This window comes from Acipenser ruthenus, chromosome 12, assembly GCF_902713425.1.
Source record: "Acipenser ruthenus chromosome 12, fAciRut3.2 maternal haplotype, whole genome shotgun sequence".
NCBI classification, from domain to species: domain Eukaryota; kingdom Metazoa; phylum Chordata; class Actinopteri; order Acipenseriformes; family Acipenseridae; genus Acipenser; species Acipenser ruthenus.
The window spans coordinates 42,375,299-42,392,615 of record NC_081200.1 but is presented as its reverse complement, the minus strand read 5'-3'; the positions used below and the strand labels follow the sequence as shown (position 1 = coordinate 42,392,615).

The 17,317-nt window shown below is 50.7% G+C and overlaps 1 protein-coding gene across 8 annotated transcripts in view; it reads left to right on the top strand.

Annotated features, from left to right (window-relative positions):
- The first annotated feature begins 2,117 nt into the window (after nt 1-2,117).
- LOC117411365 (protein PRRC2C) overlaps nt 2,118-17,317 on the top strand; it is a 32,950-nt gene continuing 17,750 nt past the window's right edge. For 5 of the 8 annotated variants that reach the window (XM_059035226.1, XM_059035230.1, XM_059035227.1 and 2 more), the window contains exons 1-13: nt 2,118-2,553; nt 9,312-9,482; nt 9,904-10,081; nt 10,452-10,564; nt 11,442-11,591; nt 12,287-12,585; nt 13,225-13,307; nt 13,458-13,588; nt 14,004-14,091; nt 14,446-14,590; nt 15,153-15,756; nt 16,037-16,188; nt 16,638-16,866. In XM_059035226.1, coding sequence (XP_058891209.1) covers nt 9,368-9,482; nt 9,904-10,081; nt 10,452-10,564; nt 11,442-11,591; nt 12,287-12,585; nt 13,225-13,307; nt 13,458-13,588; nt 14,004-14,091; nt 14,446-14,590; nt 15,153-15,756; nt 16,037-16,188; nt 16,638-16,866 — 2,287 coding nt within the window. In that variant the 5' untranslated portion in view covers nt 2,118-2,553; nt 9,312-9,367. The remainder of the gene's footprint in view (nt 2,554-9,311; nt 9,483-9,903; nt 10,082-10,451; nt 10,565-11,441; nt 11,592-12,286; nt 12,586-13,224; nt 13,308-13,457; nt 13,589-14,003; nt 14,092-14,445; nt 14,591-15,152; nt 15,757-16,036; nt 16,189-16,637; nt 16,867-17,317) is intronic. The other 3 variants (XM_059035231.1, XM_059035233.1, XM_059035228.1) reach the window with 1 other exon arrangement.

The following is a 17,317-nucleotide window of genomic DNA, read 5'->3' as shown; positions in this document are numbered from 1 at the left end:
AACCCGAACCCTAACCATTCTCCTAGAACCCGAACCCGAACCCATACCCTAACCATTCTCCAAGACCCGAACCCAAACCATTCTCCTAGACCCAAACCCAAACCCAAACCATTCTCCTAGAACCCGAACCCTAACCATTCTCCTAGAACCCGAACCCAAACCATTCTCCTAGAACCCGAACCCTAACCATTCTCCTAGAACCCGAACCCGAACCCATACCCTAACCATTCTCCAAGACCCGAACCCAACCCCTAACCATTCTCCTAGACCCGAACCCAAACCCTAACCATTCTCCTAGACCCGAACCCAAACCCTAACCATTCTCCTAGACCCGAACCCAAACCCTAACCATTCTCCTAGACCCAAACCCAAACCATTCTCCTAGACCCAAACCCAAACCATTCTCCTAGAACCCGAACCCTAACCATTCTCCTAGAACCCGAACCCGAACCCATACCCTAACCATTCTCCAAGACCCGAACCCAAACCATTCTCCTAGACCCAAACCCAAACCCAAACCATTCTCCTAGAACCCGAACCCTAACCATTCTCCTAGAACCCGAACCCATACCCTAACCATTCTCCAAGACCCGAACCCCTAACCATTCTCCTAGACCCAAACCCTAACCATTCTCCTAGACCCAAACCCAAACCCAAACCATTCTCCTAGACCCAAACCCAAACCATTCTCCTAGACCCAAACCCAAACCCAAACCATTCTCCTAGAACCCGAACCCAACCCCTAACCATTCTCCTAGACCCAAACCCAAACCCTAACCATTCTCCTAGACCCGAACCCAAACCATTCTCCTAGACCCAAACCATTCTCCTAGAACCCGAACCCTAACCATTCTCCTAGAACCCGAACCCGAACCCATACCCTAACCATTCTCCAAGACCCGAACCCAACCCCTAACCATTCTCCTAGACCCGAACCCAACCCCTAACCATTCTCCTAGACCCGAACCCAAACCCTAACCATTCTCCTAGACCCGAACCCAAACCCTAACCATTCTCCTAGAACCCGAACCCAAACCCTAACCATTCTCCTAGACCCGAACCCAAACCCTAACCATTCTCCTAGACCCGAACCCAAACCCAAACCATTCTCCTAGAACCTGAACCCAAACCCTAACCATTCTCCTAGAACCCGAACCCAAACCCTAACCATTCTCCTAGAACCCGAACCCTAACCATTCTCCTAGACCCGAACCCGAACCCTAACCATTCTCCTAGAACCCGAACATAAACCCTAACCGAGTTGAGATCATATAAAAGTGCTGAAAGCCTTTTAGTTCGCTGCAATTCACTCAAAGATTCTTAAACAGGAATGCAAATGAGTGTCTATCACCACTCTCAGTGATGCCTGCAGAGTTTCACTCCCATGAAGAATGTGGACAGCAAAGCAGAGAACTTCTTACATTGGGAAACGTTCCTTTGGTTTGTTGTCATAATACATTACGCGCTAATGTATTTCTACATTAAAATAAACAAAAAGGCTCAAATTATCCCTCAAAAACCAAAGATTAAATTAAGTTAAACTTACCTAGGTATGCTGGTATTAATAACTGAAGATTATTTTTTTTTTAATTAATTCATTAAATCTCAGGCGGCGACTTCACTGTCTTGAGCTGTTTCGGAGTCTGAGGTAACTAACTGACGCGCGACCGTTAAAGAAGCCGCCGCTGCACGAGGACTGCTAGCTCGCGCATGGAAACACAGCAGCAGCCTCTCCGCGTGCTCGTTCTTATATTATTAAACATTATAAATCGTGCATCCTCCCTCAACCACACAAAGCACTGGATTCACGAAGACACTGGACTTGTTTTTTGTACTATTCATGCTGTATGATTTCCGTACCTCCCCGCCCTTTGTTGCACTTATACAGTGTGTCGTGCAAGTTCAGTCAAATGCAATGAAGTAGTAACACTGTTGTAAGGTATCACAAGCACGAAGGTACAAATGCTTTGAGATGCGTGTGTTTTATTAATGGTATTACGGTTTAAAAAGCAAACACACTGGTATTGCATTGTAAAAGCTGAAGCACGACCTCAAGCACACATCTCCAGCAAATCAACCCATCCAAACACTGGTACTATGTCACATTACGCGCTAATGTATTATTTCCCCATCCGATTGCACGAAAGGCGGGATTTCCGTGTGACGCGATGACGTAGCGCGTCTCTGGATTGGCGGCCTGCCATCTTTGATTCTGCTATAGGCCGCAGCGGGAGCCGCTCGGTCTCTCCGAAAGAAATAAAGAAATCATAATAATAAAGTGAAGGAAAGAAAAGAACGAAACAAAGACACGTCTCGAGAAGGAGAGGATTACCGAGCGCTTCACCTCGACAGAGAAAGGGGGAGACATTGATAAAGAGGGCGGCTGAGGAGACACTGCAGTCACATTTGTAATTCGTGCCCCTTCACTCACACTCCCTCCCAATCACAAAAAGAAAGAAACAAAGACAGACTGAGGGGTGACACCTGCCTGGACTGGGGGAGACTTCACCACGCCGAGCGGGACAAGAAGAGGAGAGGGACCGGCAGAGAGAGGTAGCGGGCTGGGATAGGGCGGGGAGACGCGAGAAACACTCAGACACACACACACACACACACAGAGACACACAGAGACACACACAGTGATGGAGACTTGCCATCATCTGCGCAGAGGAGGAAAGGGGACCGTGTGGATGGACGTGGTATTATTCTTTATCGTCGTGTGGGACGAGAGAGATGGTACACACTGGCTTAGAGAGAGAGACAGAAGGGAGGGTTGGGGTGGTGTGGGTTTGGTACCGGGCCGTGGCCATGTTGTCTAATGGTGTTTTTATTGTGACCCACCTGCTGTCTGGTCTTCACCAAACGGGGGGGCCCTGTGTGATTATCTGTACTATACCGATAGCGAGGTAGCTACCGCCGCGGAACTTCGCTGGTCTATCTGCCCGGTGCTGCACACAAAGGCGAGTTTGTAATAGTCTTTGCTTGGTCACTGCATCGTTTGTCTGAAGTGGTATTTTATCCTGAGCAAATACATCGATTTTTTTTTTTGGTCTCGCCACCATCAGCGTGCTAAATTGTAGTTATTCGCTTTTGGTCGCTATGCTACTGGCGTAATAATGATTAAACTGTGCTCACTTGTATTAGTACGGACTGTGTGTCTGTGCGTGTCGTGAGAACTGGACACGCCGGCCTCGACTGGCGTTTATTTCAGGCCCGGCCGCAGGTGTGTGTCTGCGTTTCCCTGGCGTGTGTGTGTGTGTGAGAGGTGTGTGTGTGTCTGAGAGGTGTGTGTGTGTGTGTGTGAGAGGTGTGTGTGTGTGTGTGTGTGTGAGAGGTGTGTGTGTGTGTGAGAGGTGTGTGAGAGGTGTGTGTGTGTGTGTGTGTGTGTGAGAGGTGTGTGTGTGTGTGTGTGAGAGGTGTGTGTGTGTGTGTGTGAGAGGTGTGTGTGTGTGTGTGTGAGAGAGGTGTGTGTGTGTCTGAGAGGTGTGTGTGTGTGTGTGTGAGAGAGGTGTGTGTGTCTGAGAGGTGTGTGTGTGTGAGAGGTGTGTGTGTGTCTGAGAGGTGTGTGTGTGTGTGTGTGAGAGAGGTGTGTGTGTCTGAGAGGTGTGTGTGTGTGAGAGGTGTGTGTGTGTGTGAGAGGTGTGTGTGTGTGTGAGAGGTGTGTGTGTGTCTGAGAGGTGTGTGTGTGTGTGTGTGTGAGAGGTGTGTGTGTCTGAGAGGTGTGTGTGTGTGAGAGGTGTGTGTGTGTGTGAGAGGTGTGTGTGTGTGTGAGAGGTGTGTGTGTGTCTGAGAGGTGTGTGTGTGTGTGTGTGAGAGGTGTGTGTGTGTGAGAGGTGTGTGTGTGTGAGAGGTGTGTGTGTGTGTGTGTGAGAGGTGTGTGTGTGTGTGTGTGAGAGGTGTGTGTGTGTGTGTGAGAGAGGTGTGTGTGTGTCTGAGAGGTGTGTGTGTGTGTGTGTGAGAGAGGTGTGTGTGTCTGAGAGGTGTGTGTGTGTGTGTGTGAGAGGTGTGTGTGTGTGTGTGAGAGGTGTGTGTGTGTGTGTGTGAGAGAGGTGTGTGTGTGTCTGAGAGGTGTGTGTGTGTGTGTGTGAGAGAGGTGTGTGTGTCTGAGAGGTGTGTGTGTGAGAGAGGTGTGTGTGTGAGAGGTGTGTGTGTGTGTGTGTGAGAGGTGTGTGTGTGTGTGTGTGTGTGAGAGGTGTGTGTGTGTGTGAGAGAGGTGTGTGTGTGTGTGTGTGAGAGGTGTGTGTGTGTGTGTGTGAGAGAGGTGTGTGTGTGTGTGTGTGAGAGGTGTGTGTGTGTGTGAGAGGTGTGTGTGAGAGGTGTGTGTGTGTGTGTGTGAGAGGTGTGTGTGTGTGTGTGTGAGAGAGGTGTGTGTGTCTGAGAGGTGTGTGTGTGAGAGAGGTGTGTGTGTGTCTGAGAGGTGTGTGTGTGTGTGTGTGAGAGAGGTGTGTGTGTGTGTGTGTGTGAGAGGTGTGTGTGTGTGAGAGGTGTGTGTGTGTGTGTGTGAGAGGTGTGTGTGTGTCTGAGAGGTGTGTGTGTGAGAGGTGTGTGTGTGTGTGTGTGAGAGGTGTGTGTGTGTGTGTGTGAGAGAGGTGTGTGTGTCTGAGAGGTGTGTGTGTGAGAGAGGTGTGTGTGTGTGAGAGGTGTGTGTGTGTGTGTGTGAGAGGTGTGTGTGTGTGTGTGTGTGAGAGGTGTGTGTGTGTGTGTGTGAGAGGTGTGTGTGTGTGTGTGTGAGAGGTGTGTGTGTGTGTGAGAGGTGTGTGTGTGTGTGTGTGAGAGAGGTGTGTGTGTGTGTGTGTGAGAGGTGTGTGTGTGTGTGAGAGGTGTGTGTGAGAGGTGTGTGTGTGTGTGTGTGTGAGAGGTGTGTGTGTGTGTGTGTGAGAGGTGTGTGTGTGTGTGTGTGTGAGAGAGGTGTGTGTGTGTGTGTGAGAGAGGTGTGTGTGTGTGTGTGAGAGGTGTGTGAGAGGTGTGTGTGAGAGAGGTGTGTGTGAGGTGTGTGAGGTGTGTGTGTGTGTGTGTGTGTGTGTGTGAGTGAGGTGTGTGTGTGAGAGGTGTGAGGTGTGTGAGGTGTGTGTGTGTGTGTGTGTGTGTGTGGTGTGTGTGTGTCTGTGTGGTGTGTGAGGTGTGTGTGTGTGAGGTGTGTTTGTTTGTGTGTCTGTGAGAGGTGTGTGTGAGAGGTGTGTGTGTGGGGGGGGGGTTGTGTGTGTGGGTGTGAGGTGTGTGTGTGTGTTAGTTTTTACTTTCACTATCCCGGTGCTGTGGTTCCCTCTACACCATGTTGTTATCGGCGCTACACTGTTCCGAAGCTCCGTGTGAGTAACACACGCTGGATTTATGCTCGGCGAGTCGTGACATTACCTCTGCTCGTTTCCTCAAACGCGTGGCATGTGGAGTAGAACAGTACGTAAACATATTATTCCTACGTAGAGAAAGAAAGCTTTTAAAGAAGCATAACGTTTAGTTACAGCAGGGGTGGAAATAAGGATCCCTTTGCGTAGTTTATTAAGACACAGCTGAGCGTGTTGCCTCAGACAGGGTGGCTCATCAAGCTCTTTATAAAACTTGCAATGGGTGACGCTGAGCTGCTGTGGGGAGTGGGGTGGGTGGGTTACTTTACGTTTTGAAGTACTAATATGTGGGACAAATGTCTTTGGTCCGGTACTGTTCTTTATAGAACCTGCCGTTTATTAAGGTGAAATAGAAACAACAAGAATGCATGTGCATAGACAGACTGCAGTGTAATCCCTGTCCGAATGCCAGCTTTTCCTTGTGTAGATGTATAGATAAATACAAAAACACACCCGCATTTCCATGCCTACCTGGCTTTAGAAACACATGTAGGGTGGCTTCATCACATCACATGGGCTTCTTTACTTTCACACATCATCACCCTGCCCTCCTCCCCCCTCGGGGACTCCAGAAACCCTAACCCTCCCCCCTCGGGGACTCCAGAAACCCTAACCCTCCCCCCTCGGGGACTCCAGAAACCCTAACCCTCCCCCCTCGGGGACTCCAGAAACCCTAACCCTCCCCCCTCGGGGACTCCAGAAACCCTAACCCTCCCCCCTCGGGGACTCCAGAAACCCTAACCCTCCCCCCTCGGGGACTCCAGAAACCCTAACCCTCCCCCCTCGGGGACTCCAGAAACCCTAACCCTCCCCCCTCGGGGACTCCAGAAACCCTAACCCTCCCCCCTCGGGGACTCCAGAAACCCTAACCCTCCCCCCTCGGGGACTCCAGAAACCCTAACCCTCCCCCCTCAGGGACTCCAGAAACCCTAACCCTCCCCCCTCGGGGACTCCAGAAACCCTAACCCTCCCCCCTCGGGGACTCCAGAAACCCTAACCCTCCCCCCTCGGGGACTCCAGAAACCCTAACCCTCCCCCCTCGGGGACTCCAGAAACCCTAACCCTCCCCCCTCAGGGGCAACAGTAAATCTCCTCCTCCTCCCTCCCCCCTCAGGGACTCCAGAAACCCTAACCCTCCCCCCTCAGGGGCAACAGTAAATCTCCTCCTCCTCCCTCCCCCCTCCGGGACAACAGGGACTCCAGTATTGCCCTCTATGCCAGATGTGGAGGGGTCGTCTAATTGGTGTAATAGTTAAGGAGACCCCCCCCCCCACACACACACACACCTGACAGGCAGACGGCTAAAGCGGACTGTCTAGATAAAACAGTTAACAGAATCCTGTAAGTAATAATTGAATTGAAAGGCACGCTTCGTCCCAAGACTTCTGTGGTGTTTAAATGAGGCCTTTTTAAATGAGCTTGGGTTAAAGCAAGTTCAATCAGCGCTTTGAGGGTTAATCCAGTGTGGGGACAGCAGCAGCCAGTGTGTGTGGTTTGAGTTGTTCTGCTCTGTTAGCTAGCAGGAGCTAGTTAGTACAGCAATTCACTGACTGTCTTCTTTGCATTGTCTCATTACATGGTACTGTTCTGTACTTGTAATCCACCATGAATGAAAAACTTTTAAATGCATTTTTTGTATCGTTGGTATGAATAAATATACATACAAGATGTGCCTGTCGACACAACAGTCATTGGTGATGTTTTGATCTTGACTGCCCAGGATTAGAATCTGGTAACTGGTGTTGTCAGTGCCTGTGCTACAGTACAGCAGTTATCTGAATTATTCTTTCACTGGGATTCCCAATCCAGTTCTCCTGCAGTCAGTTTGGATAAACGTGCCAGCCTGTCAAGCCCCATGTCTCACTTTTTATTACAGACACTGTTGTATTTTGAAATGATTATTTAGACTGAAACACTTCAGTCACAGTCGCTATAACTACAGGGCCCCTCTGGTAGTGAACAGTGTGTGTTATAATTACAAAGTGCTTTCAGTTGACATGCTAGTCTGTTTTTGATATAGTATATGACCATCCAGGTGTTAACATACTGGCTCCATAGTGCAGCTGTAAGTGACTGTGATTCTACTACAGCAAATTCACAGAGTTCCAATACATGTGCCTGAAAACACAGCCTTCTGATCCCTCCAGCACTGTCCCCTGCACCTCAATACTGAGCTCCAGTGTAAACGTGTAGGCTTAAACCAGAGCGTGGTAGACAGTGTCCTTCTTCCAGCACTGTCCCCTGCACCTCAATACTGAGCTCCAGTGTAAACGTGTAGGCTTAAACCAGAGCGTGGTAGACAGTGTCCTTCCTCCAGCACTGTCCCCTGCACCTCAATACTGAGCTCCAGTGTAAACGTGTAGGCTTAAACCAGAGCGTGGTAGACAGTGTCCTTCCTCCAGCACTGTCCCCTGCACCTCAATACTGAGCTCCAGTGTAAACGTGTAGGTTCAAACCAGTGCGGTCATGGTGTGAGTTAAGGAGAGTCTGTATAGAAGTTATAAGTGCGCCATGTGCTTCATTCTAGACAGTGGCCTTCCTCCTGCACTAGTAGGAGCTGTAGCCATAGCAACCGGTAATGGTCTGCTGGGTTCATTTCATTTTGCTTTTACAGGAAGGTTTCAGCGAATCTGTGGCTGGATCTGTTTCACTTCGCTGTAAATTAAACGATTAATAGAGTGAACCTTTTGTGTGTGAAGTGAATGTCTGTTTACTGTCAGACACAACTTCAATAAAAAAAAAAAAAAAAAAAAAAAAAAAACGCTTTGTATTTATTTCAAAGGTTGTATTTGTTTTCAAACGGTAGGGAGCCTTCTCAGTGAGGCGTGAGGGCTTGCTGTCTCTGTGCTGTAGAGGAGAGGTCTCAGTGAGGAGAGAGGGCTTGCTGTCTCTGTGCTGCAGAGGAGAGGTCTCGGTGAGGAGTGAGGGCTTGCTGTCTTTGCTGCAGAGGAGAGGTCTCAGTGAGGCGTGTAGGGCTTGTCTCTGTGCTGCAGAGGAGAGGTCTCGGTGAGGAGTGAGTAAGCCTTGCTGTCTGTAGCTGCAGAGGAGAGGTCTCAGTGAGGAGTGAGGGCTTGCTGTCTCTGGCTGTAGAGGAGAGGTCTCAGTGAGGAGTGAGGGCTTGCTGTCTCTCTGGCTGTAGAGGAGAGGTCTCAGTGAGGAGTGAGGGCTTGCTGTCTCTGGCTGTAGAGGAGAGGTCTCAGTGAGGAGTGAGGGCTTGCTGTCTCTGGCTGTAGAGGAGAGGTCTCGGTGAGGAGTGAGGGCTTGCTGTCTCTCTGGCTGTAGAGGAGAGGTCTCGGTGAGGAGTGAGGGCTTGCTGTCTCTCTGGCTGTAGAGGAGAGGTCTCAGTGAGGAGTGAGGGCTTGCTGTCTCTGTGCTGTAGAGGAGAGGTCTCGGTGAGGAGTGAGGGCTTGCTGTCTCTGTGCTGTAGAGGAGAGGTCTCGGTGAGGAGTGAGGGCTTGCTGTCTCTCTGGCTGCAGAGGAGAGGTCTCGGTGAGGAGAGAGGGCTTGCTGTCTCTCTGGCTGTAGAGGAGAGGTCTCGGTGAGGAGAGAGGGCTTGCTGTCTCTCTGGCTGTAGAGGAGGGTCTCAGTGAGGAGTGAGGGCTTGCTGTCTCTGTGCTGTAGAGGAGAGGTCTCAGTGAGGAGAGAGGGCTTGCTGTCTCTGGCTGTAGAGGAGAGGTCTCGGTGAGGAGTGAGGGCTTGTTGTCTCTCTGGCTGCAGAGGAGAGGTCTCGGTGAGGAGTGAGGGCTTGCTGTCTCTGTGCTGCAGAGGAGAGGTCTCAGTGAGGAGTGAGGGCTTGTCTGTGCTGCAGAGGAGAGGTCTCAGTGAGGAGTGAGGGCTTGCTGTCTCTGTGCTGTAGAGGAGAGGTCTCAGTGAGGAGTGAGGGCTTGCTGTCTCTCTGGCTGCAGTGACGTGGTAGACAGACTGACCTGACTGACCGCCCTGCCTCCTCCTCTGTCCTGTTCCCAGGAGGCTGGTTCTGCGGGTGAGGCCGGAGGTACCAGACTCAATGAGTTGCCATCGACATGTCCGAGAAGTCAGGCCAGAGCGCAAAGGCAAAGGATGGGAAGACCAAGTACGCGAGCCTCAGCCTCTTTAACACGTACAAGGGAAAGCCGCTGGAGACCCAGAAGACTGCAGGTCAGTACTGCACACGCTGCTCTGCTATAATATACTGTACTGTATTGACTGTGAGGGTCACTGGCTAGGGCTCGCACTGGTTAACTGTGGGGCCATCCTACTGACCAGTGCTGTCCTGTACTGACCGTCCTCTCCCAGGGAATGTCTTCATGATCACAGGGCTGGAAATAAGACTCCTATTGGACAGCAGTTTCACCCGTTCCAGGTTTTACTAGGAGCTTGGTCAGCCCCAGTGTATCAGTAACAAGATCAGATGTGTCTCATTAAACTCATAGTAAAACCAGGAATGGATTAACCTGCTATGCAAGTGGAGTCTTGTTTCCATCCTTGTATATGCAGAGTTGGTTCTGCAGGTAATTTTGTAGTAATTGAAAGGCAGGTTTGTTGTGCTGACTCTGTTCGGATCCCCCTCTCTTCATAGTGGCTGCCAGGCATGGGCTCCAGAGCCTGGGCAAGGTGGCCTCCAACCGGCGCATGCCACCTCCAGCCAACCTGCCGAGCCTGAAAGCCGAGAACAAGGGGAATGATCCCAACGTGAATATCGTTCCCAAGGACGGGAGCGGCTGGGCGTCGCGGCAAGACCAGCCCGGGGAGGAGCGGTAAGGGGGGCATGGGGTCCTGGGGGTCCTTCACTGCTTCACCCATCACTGCCAATGTGTCCATCAGGGACCAGCACCTTAGCATTGGATACCAATAAATGAAGTCATATTTTATTAAATATTTAAACTGGGTATGAAATTAATTTAGCTGTGTGTGTACTGAACAACCTGTAGCAATAACAGGATACAACATGTATTGCTTAAATAAAGATATCTATCTGTCGAGATACATATATATAGATAGATATATATAACACGTCATCATTTTAGATCCTTATATGAAACAGTGGCACTTTCTAAGCGGGCTTATTTTATTGCTGTTGTGTTTAAAGCCCTGTTCTAAAAGGCTGTGTCTCTGTCTGTGTTCCAGGCCCCCGGAGATACCCACACCCCCTCCCAAACCAGGGCCCCCAGCCCCCCAGGAGATAGCCAGTGGGGCCAGCCGGTCCTGGGGCAGCAGTAAGCAGGCGGGGCAGGGAGATGGTAGGTTACTGCTCGCAACCACAGAACAGAGTGTAGGGTGAAGCCTGAGTGTGGGGCTGCACCTGCAATACCTCTACAAGAGGACTGTAACAGAGTTTACTTCATACAATGAACCGCCACACAGACGTGTGTGTGTGTAGTGCAGGTATATGTTGTATATAATCTTGGAAGTGGTATAGCTCGAAGTTATAAAAGTATATGTTAATTAAAACGCATTCCATTTATATTAGAGAAATTGTCTTGAATTGAGAATCCCTAAATGATGATTTCTTCTAACTTTCTTCTGTCCGTTCCCTCACATGGTCTGCCTGGAGTTGTGAGAGGTGTATTTTTGTAAACTCTCAGCAGCAAAGCACTGTAGTAGCAGCAGGAGCAGAAGCGTGGCTTTTTGACTCAAGCAAACCAAGCAGGTTTTAGCAGCCAGAACAAAAAGGAAAATGTTGATAAACAGGACTGAAGTGCACAGGATGCCAGCGATCAGTCACCAACATGTAACCAATCAGTGTGTTTCAATCAACAGAAGCTGCTTTCATCAAAAACCAAACCACCCCAATGACTAGTTAAATGTTAGTTTGGGGCAGCAGTGTGGCGTAGTGGTTAGGGCTCTGGACTCTTGACCGGATGGTTGTGGGTTCAATCCCCAGTGGGGGACACTGCTGCTGTACCCTTGAGCAAGGTACTTTACCTAGATTGCTCCAGTAAAAACCCAACTGTATAAATGGGTAATTGTATGTAAAATAATGTGATATCTTGTAACAATTGTAAGTCGCCCTGGATAAGGGCGTCTGCTAAGAAATAAATAATAATAATAATAATAATTAGTTTAGGTTATTACCAAACCTCTCCTCCTCTGCTACGGCACTACAAATTGAATTAGACCTTTCTGATGCAGGTGGCCCCCGGATAAACAGCCACTTCCAGCAGGAGTTTCCCAGTCTGCAGGCAGCAGGGGAGCCGGAGAAACCCGGATCGGACAAGGAGCAGCCAGAGGAGCCCTACGGACCGGGGCCCAGCCTGCGACCCCAGAGTGCGTCTCAGTGACCACACTGCTGTATAGAGAGCTTGAACACACAGCCAGCTCAGTGACCACACTGCTGTATAGAGAGCTTGAACACACAGCCAGCTCAGTGACCACACTGCTGTATAGAGAGCTTGAACACACAGCCAGCTCAGTGACCACACTGCTGTATAGAGAGCTTGAACACACAGCCAGCTCAGTGACCACACTGCTGTATAGAGAGCTTGAACACACAGCCAGCTCAGTGACCACACTGCTGTATAGAGAGCTTGAACACACAGTCAGCTCAGTGACCACACTGCTGTATAGAGAGCTTGAACACACAGCCAGCTCAGTGACCACACTGCTGTATAGAGAGCTTGAACACACAGTCAGCTCAGTGACCACACTGCTGTATAGAGAGCTTGAACACACAGCCAGCTCAGTGACCACACTGCTGTATAGAGAGCTTGAACACACAGCCAGCTCAGTGACCACACTGCTGTATAGAGAGCTTAAGGACAGCAACTAATTGCTCCCAGTCTGATGCAAACAGTCCCTCCCTGTCTATCTGCCCAAATACCTCTAAAGCTTAAAATGGGTGCTTGCATTCCTGCGGAGCACACTGTCTCTGTATGTGCCTGTCTGTCTGTGTAACCCTCGCAGTGTACTTGCAGTGCGCCTCCCTGACCCTGCTGCTGCTGCTGCTGCTCTTGTCTCTGCAGATGTTGGCAGCTGGAGGGAGGGCGGTGGAAGGAACCTGAGCATGGCCGGCTCCGAGCCTGACGTCGGAGCCCCTTTGGCGGAGGAGGGAGGCAGCAGCACCCCCTCTCCCACCCTGGAGCAAACCGAGCCCTGCAGGGCAGCGAGCGAGCAGCGGGAGGTGAAGAGGGAGAGGCTCCCCTACGGCACCCAGCCTCCTCTGCAGGGGCTCAGTCAGGTCAAACTCAACGGGGGGCAGCCGCTGCCGTCGGGAGTGCCTCCACAGTTCCACCCCCAGTTCAGAGGCATCATGCCCCCCTATGTGAGTACAGCGAGGGGACCGGGGGCTTCCAGGGGTACACGCTACTGGAGTTCCTGTGGATAGGGACGTTGAGTCCAGGCGTTCTCCGAATGTTAAACGTTTAGGATTGTCTAAGTATTATCAGAAATGTTCACATGGAATATAGATGAGAGCCTTTGTCCAGTCGTAGTAACTGTACTGTAAGGTGTGATAGGAAACGTTTACTCTGTTAGGTGGCTTAGCAAAATGGCTCGGCTTCTCTTTGTTTTTGTTTTCTTTAGTTGTAGACACTTGTAGTTTGAAGACACTGGCCCATTGGAGGTCTAAACATCTGGGATGGAAAGACGACTCCTATTGCATGGCAGTTTCACCCATTCCAGGTTTTACTATGAGCTTCAATAGCCACAGTGTGTATAGGTAACAAGCTCAGGTGTTTCTCATTAAACTCGTAGTAAAACCAGGAATGGATCAAACTGCTATGCAATGGGAGTCTTATTTCCATCCCTGGAAAGTGGTGGCGGAGTTAGGAAAGAAATTGTAAAATGTAATTCGGTTATTACTGAAACACAGAATAAATTGAGGGGCTTTTGGGTCAAATCGGATGCTAAATACAGATAATGTGTCAAATAGTAATGGAGCTGTTTTTCTCTCCACCCCTAGATGTTCCACGCCTGTCCCCGCATGCCCTTTCCACCGATGCAGGGCCCTTGCAGGTACCCGCTCCCTCCACAAGAAGCTGGGAAGTAAGTTCTCTCTTTCTATATTCCCTCTGTGGCTGAACCATGCATCTCTGGTCCAGTACCGTTCTACTGGACGGCTGGAGTTGAGGACCTTTTAAGGAACGCTTTCAAATTATTATTTATTTTTTTCTCTCCCTCCCTCCACGTCTGAAGAGGCCCCAGGGCTGCCGGTCGGCCCCCACAGTCGTGGCCCCAGGACGGGGTGGACAGGCCCTCCATCATCAGTGCCACGGAGCTCAAGGAGCTGGACGTTCTGGACACAGATGTGGATGAGGGCTGGGCTGGTAAGCGTGGGGCCTTCAGAGATGGACCGATTGTTTTTAAGTCTTGATTACCTTACACTACAGCAACACCTTTACTCTTGTAAGCTCTCTTCCTGCCGTGGCATCCCGCAGCGTGTGGTGGTTATTGTAACCGTATAAGCATGTTAAACAGATATGCCTTACATTTTGAAAATGAGGTTTTACAGCAATTTCTGATTGCTTGTGCGTTTGGCACAGCAGTTTCATCGTTCCAGGTTTTAATAGGTAGCCCCAGTGTATGGGTACCAAGGTCAGGTATAGTACTGTACAGTGTATTGGAGCAGTATGTATAAACTCAAGTCTTTACAGCCCAGTTTGACAGACTCAGTCAGTGTTGTGCACAGAGTTGAGTTTTCTCCGTGACTAAATCAGGCATGTGTTTGTGCTGCATGGTCAGGAGCCCAGATGGAGGTGGATTACACCGAGAAGCTCAACTTCAGTGATGATGAGGAGAACCAGGCCAACAAAGACAAGGGAGACAACTGGTGAGTGTCTGTGTCTGTCTCTCGCTCCCTCTCTGTGAGTGTTAGTGTTCATTAGCCCCTCCTTCACACCCTCTATGTTAGTCTCAGTGTTCAGTAGCCCCCCACTCTCTCTCTCTCTCTCTCTCTCTCTCTCTCTCTCTCTGTGTTTCTCTCTCTCTCACTGTTTCTCTGTGTCTGTCTCTCACTTTTTCTGTTTCTCACCGTTTCTCTTTGTCTGTCTCTCTCCTCTCCTCTCTCTCTCTCTCTCTCTCCTCTCTCTCTCTCGCTCTCTCTCTGCGGTCAGCGACGGTCCACTGTACCCCTCTAACTCCCCCCTCCGTCCGTCTCTCCCTTCCTTTCTTCCTCTCTCTGCAGGGAGTGGATGCGTGCTCGGAGTTCGCAGTGCACCGAGGGGTGGAAGGAGGGAGAGGGGTCCTGGGGCGAGAATGCTGCTCCCACACCCCGTTCACCCAACAGCAGGGGGCAGCACAGCAAGACCAGCCAGCCCCCGGAGTACCAGGTGAGACACACAGTACCCCTCACACCTCTGTTCTTAGTTACATTTATAACTTTTGCATAGTTCCTTCTTGCTTGTTAGTCACATCAGGCACAGGTTAATAGATAATTGGATAATAATAAAAACAATTTGCCAGAATGATATAATAAGAGATGGGTGTCAGGCAGGCAGGCAGGCCATGTCCAAGACAGACTGAGCCTGTGGCTGGAACTAGATTGTAGTATTCTGTGGTTTTCAGGAGAGGAGGCAGACAGCACTGCCCTCTTCAGCAGCTCACCAGACAGTCGGAGCTCATGGTGGGGCAGCTTGTACACGTCCTATGGGAAGTGTTTTGTGCTTTCTAAACTGTGCCGTGTAGTTTAACAGGAATCGGGGGGCCCAATGAAAGTGAATGGCATGGAGATTCATTACATTGTGTTGGAGGAGGAAGAGGTGGGTTAGAATGAAAGTTTTAAAGAGTAAGGTGCTTTTGTCACACAGTCACCAGGTCTGAGTAGAGTGATGAAGCAGATTACTGTTTTAATAATGAAGTGCTTCTGTCTTTCTCCGTCTCTCCCCTTCCCAGGCACAGTCTGCAGGCCGCCCCCCAGCAGCAGCAGCAGGACCTGGAGCACCGTCCCGGGGGAAGCAGCAGCCGGTGACAGGGGCCCCTGAGTCTGAGGACTCGGAGGCCTGGCGGCTGAAGCGCAAGAAGCAGACGGAGTCTAGCGAGGCCGTGGAGCGGGCGCGGCGCAGGCGCGAGGAGGAGGAGCGGAGGATGGAAGAGCAGCGGCTGGCAGCCTGCGCGGAGAAACTCAAGAGGCTCAACGAGAAATTCGGGACCCCAGCCACCCCCACCGCCACGGCAGCGTCTCCAGAGAGCCAGGCACTGGAGGCACGACCAGCGCCCGCTCCGGAAGAGAGCGCGGAGAAGACGACGATGACCGCCGTCCAGCCCCAGCCCCAGCCCTTACCCGAGCCCCAGCCTCAGCCTCAGCCTCCACCAAGGCCACGCTCTCAGGAGAGAGTCCAGCCTGAAGAGCAGGAGGAGGAGAAGAGGGCGGTGATAGTGACTGCACCCCCACTGCCGGAGGCAGGAGGCAGGGAGGTGCAGGTAGAGAGCGAGGCTCCTGCCTCGGAGGAGACGGCCCCAGAGAGAGAGGGCTTCAACAGCGAGGAGGCTAGTAGAGGTAGGTGCGGGAGAGGAGAGGGGTAGCAAGGCTGTGGGAGGGAGGGCAGGAGAGTGTTTAAACAAGGAAGAGGTAGGCGGTCGCTCAGGTCGGGGAGAACCTTTGTGTGCGTGCTGAATTTAGAATAAAATCTGAAAATTCAATGATCAAAAAAAATCTTAAGATCCTTGAAAAAAATATATATTTTTTATTTTTAGTTGTATTATTTTTCTAAGCTGTGTGTAACGCTGTTGTGTTTTATTATTAGTAGTTTTATTATTAGTTTTTTGTTTGTTTCCAGCCGAGGAGCCCCCTGTGCTGCCCCCTCTGGACCCCCGAGCCCTGACCCCCGAGAGTGGGGAAGGGGAGTCTGGCCACTCACGCCCTGCCCTCCCCTCTGGATACTCCAAACAGTTCCAGAAGTCCCTGCCCCCACGCTTCCTGAGACAGCAGGTATGGCAATGTGTGAAATTCTCAAATACGATACGTTAGAGTTTGAAACGAACAGAGATTTGCACCCAGCCTTGGGTTTCAGAACAGCCCACTTTAAGTCAAATGTTTGACGTCAAATAAATTGTTCCTTCCTTTATAGCTGCGTGAACAATTTCTACCAGATGTGTCGGTTCAGAGCACATGGAGGAGGGACCTGATTTCTCCCCTGGCTCCAGGTCCTTTCAGTAAAGTTCTGAAACCCAGCCCTAACATAAAATGCTGTTGCTATAACGTCATGCTCCTCTGGCTGTCAGCATTTTTTTTTTCTTAGTTTTTGTACCTTCGACTCTGTGATAGTCCAGCTAGATGAGCTGAAACAGTAAAACAATCAAATGAATGTAAGTGCAGGTCATCTGACCTCTGCTTGTGTTACTCTGAACCAGCATTGTCTGTTTGTCTGTGTCCTGCAGGAGCAGATGAAGCAGCAGCAGCAGCAGGCAGCGTCGGCAGCTCCCCCCTCCCCAGGGGCCCCGGCCCCCCCTCCCCAGCACCGCTCCCTCTACCAGCCCCTGGGGCCACACCAGCAGCACCTGGCCTCCATGGGGTTTGACCCCCGCTGGCTCATGATGCAGTCCTACATGGACCCCCGCATGATGTCAGGGCGCCCCCCTTCTATGGACATGCCCCCCATGCACCCAGGTACAGACGAGTCACACAGGACCTCTTCCAAACACTGCGTACAGTGTCCGTCGCTGACAAGATCACAATGAATCTTAGCTGTGTACCCCCTCCGGTCGCGTGCGCTTCACACATTTTAGACCTTTTACAACGAGGTGTGTGAACTCCATGGAGTTTGAGAAGTTGCCCTGCCATAACTAAAAAGAAAACCGCATCTCTACATTATGAAATCGATCTTATATAGGAGAGGTAACGTGGTCCAGTTGCACAGGTGACTGAAGGGGACTCTGTAAAGTCCATGTGCTGTGCAGTGATGGTCGTTAAGAATGATGTCCTCATTCTTCACCTGTGTGTGCACTACCATTCCCTCTGCAGGTCTCAGGTGTGCAGTCCTGAAAGTACTAGTGTTGTAACAGACCTGTCTATATATAACCTACAAATGGATGTTTCTTATAAAACCTTGTAGGCTTAT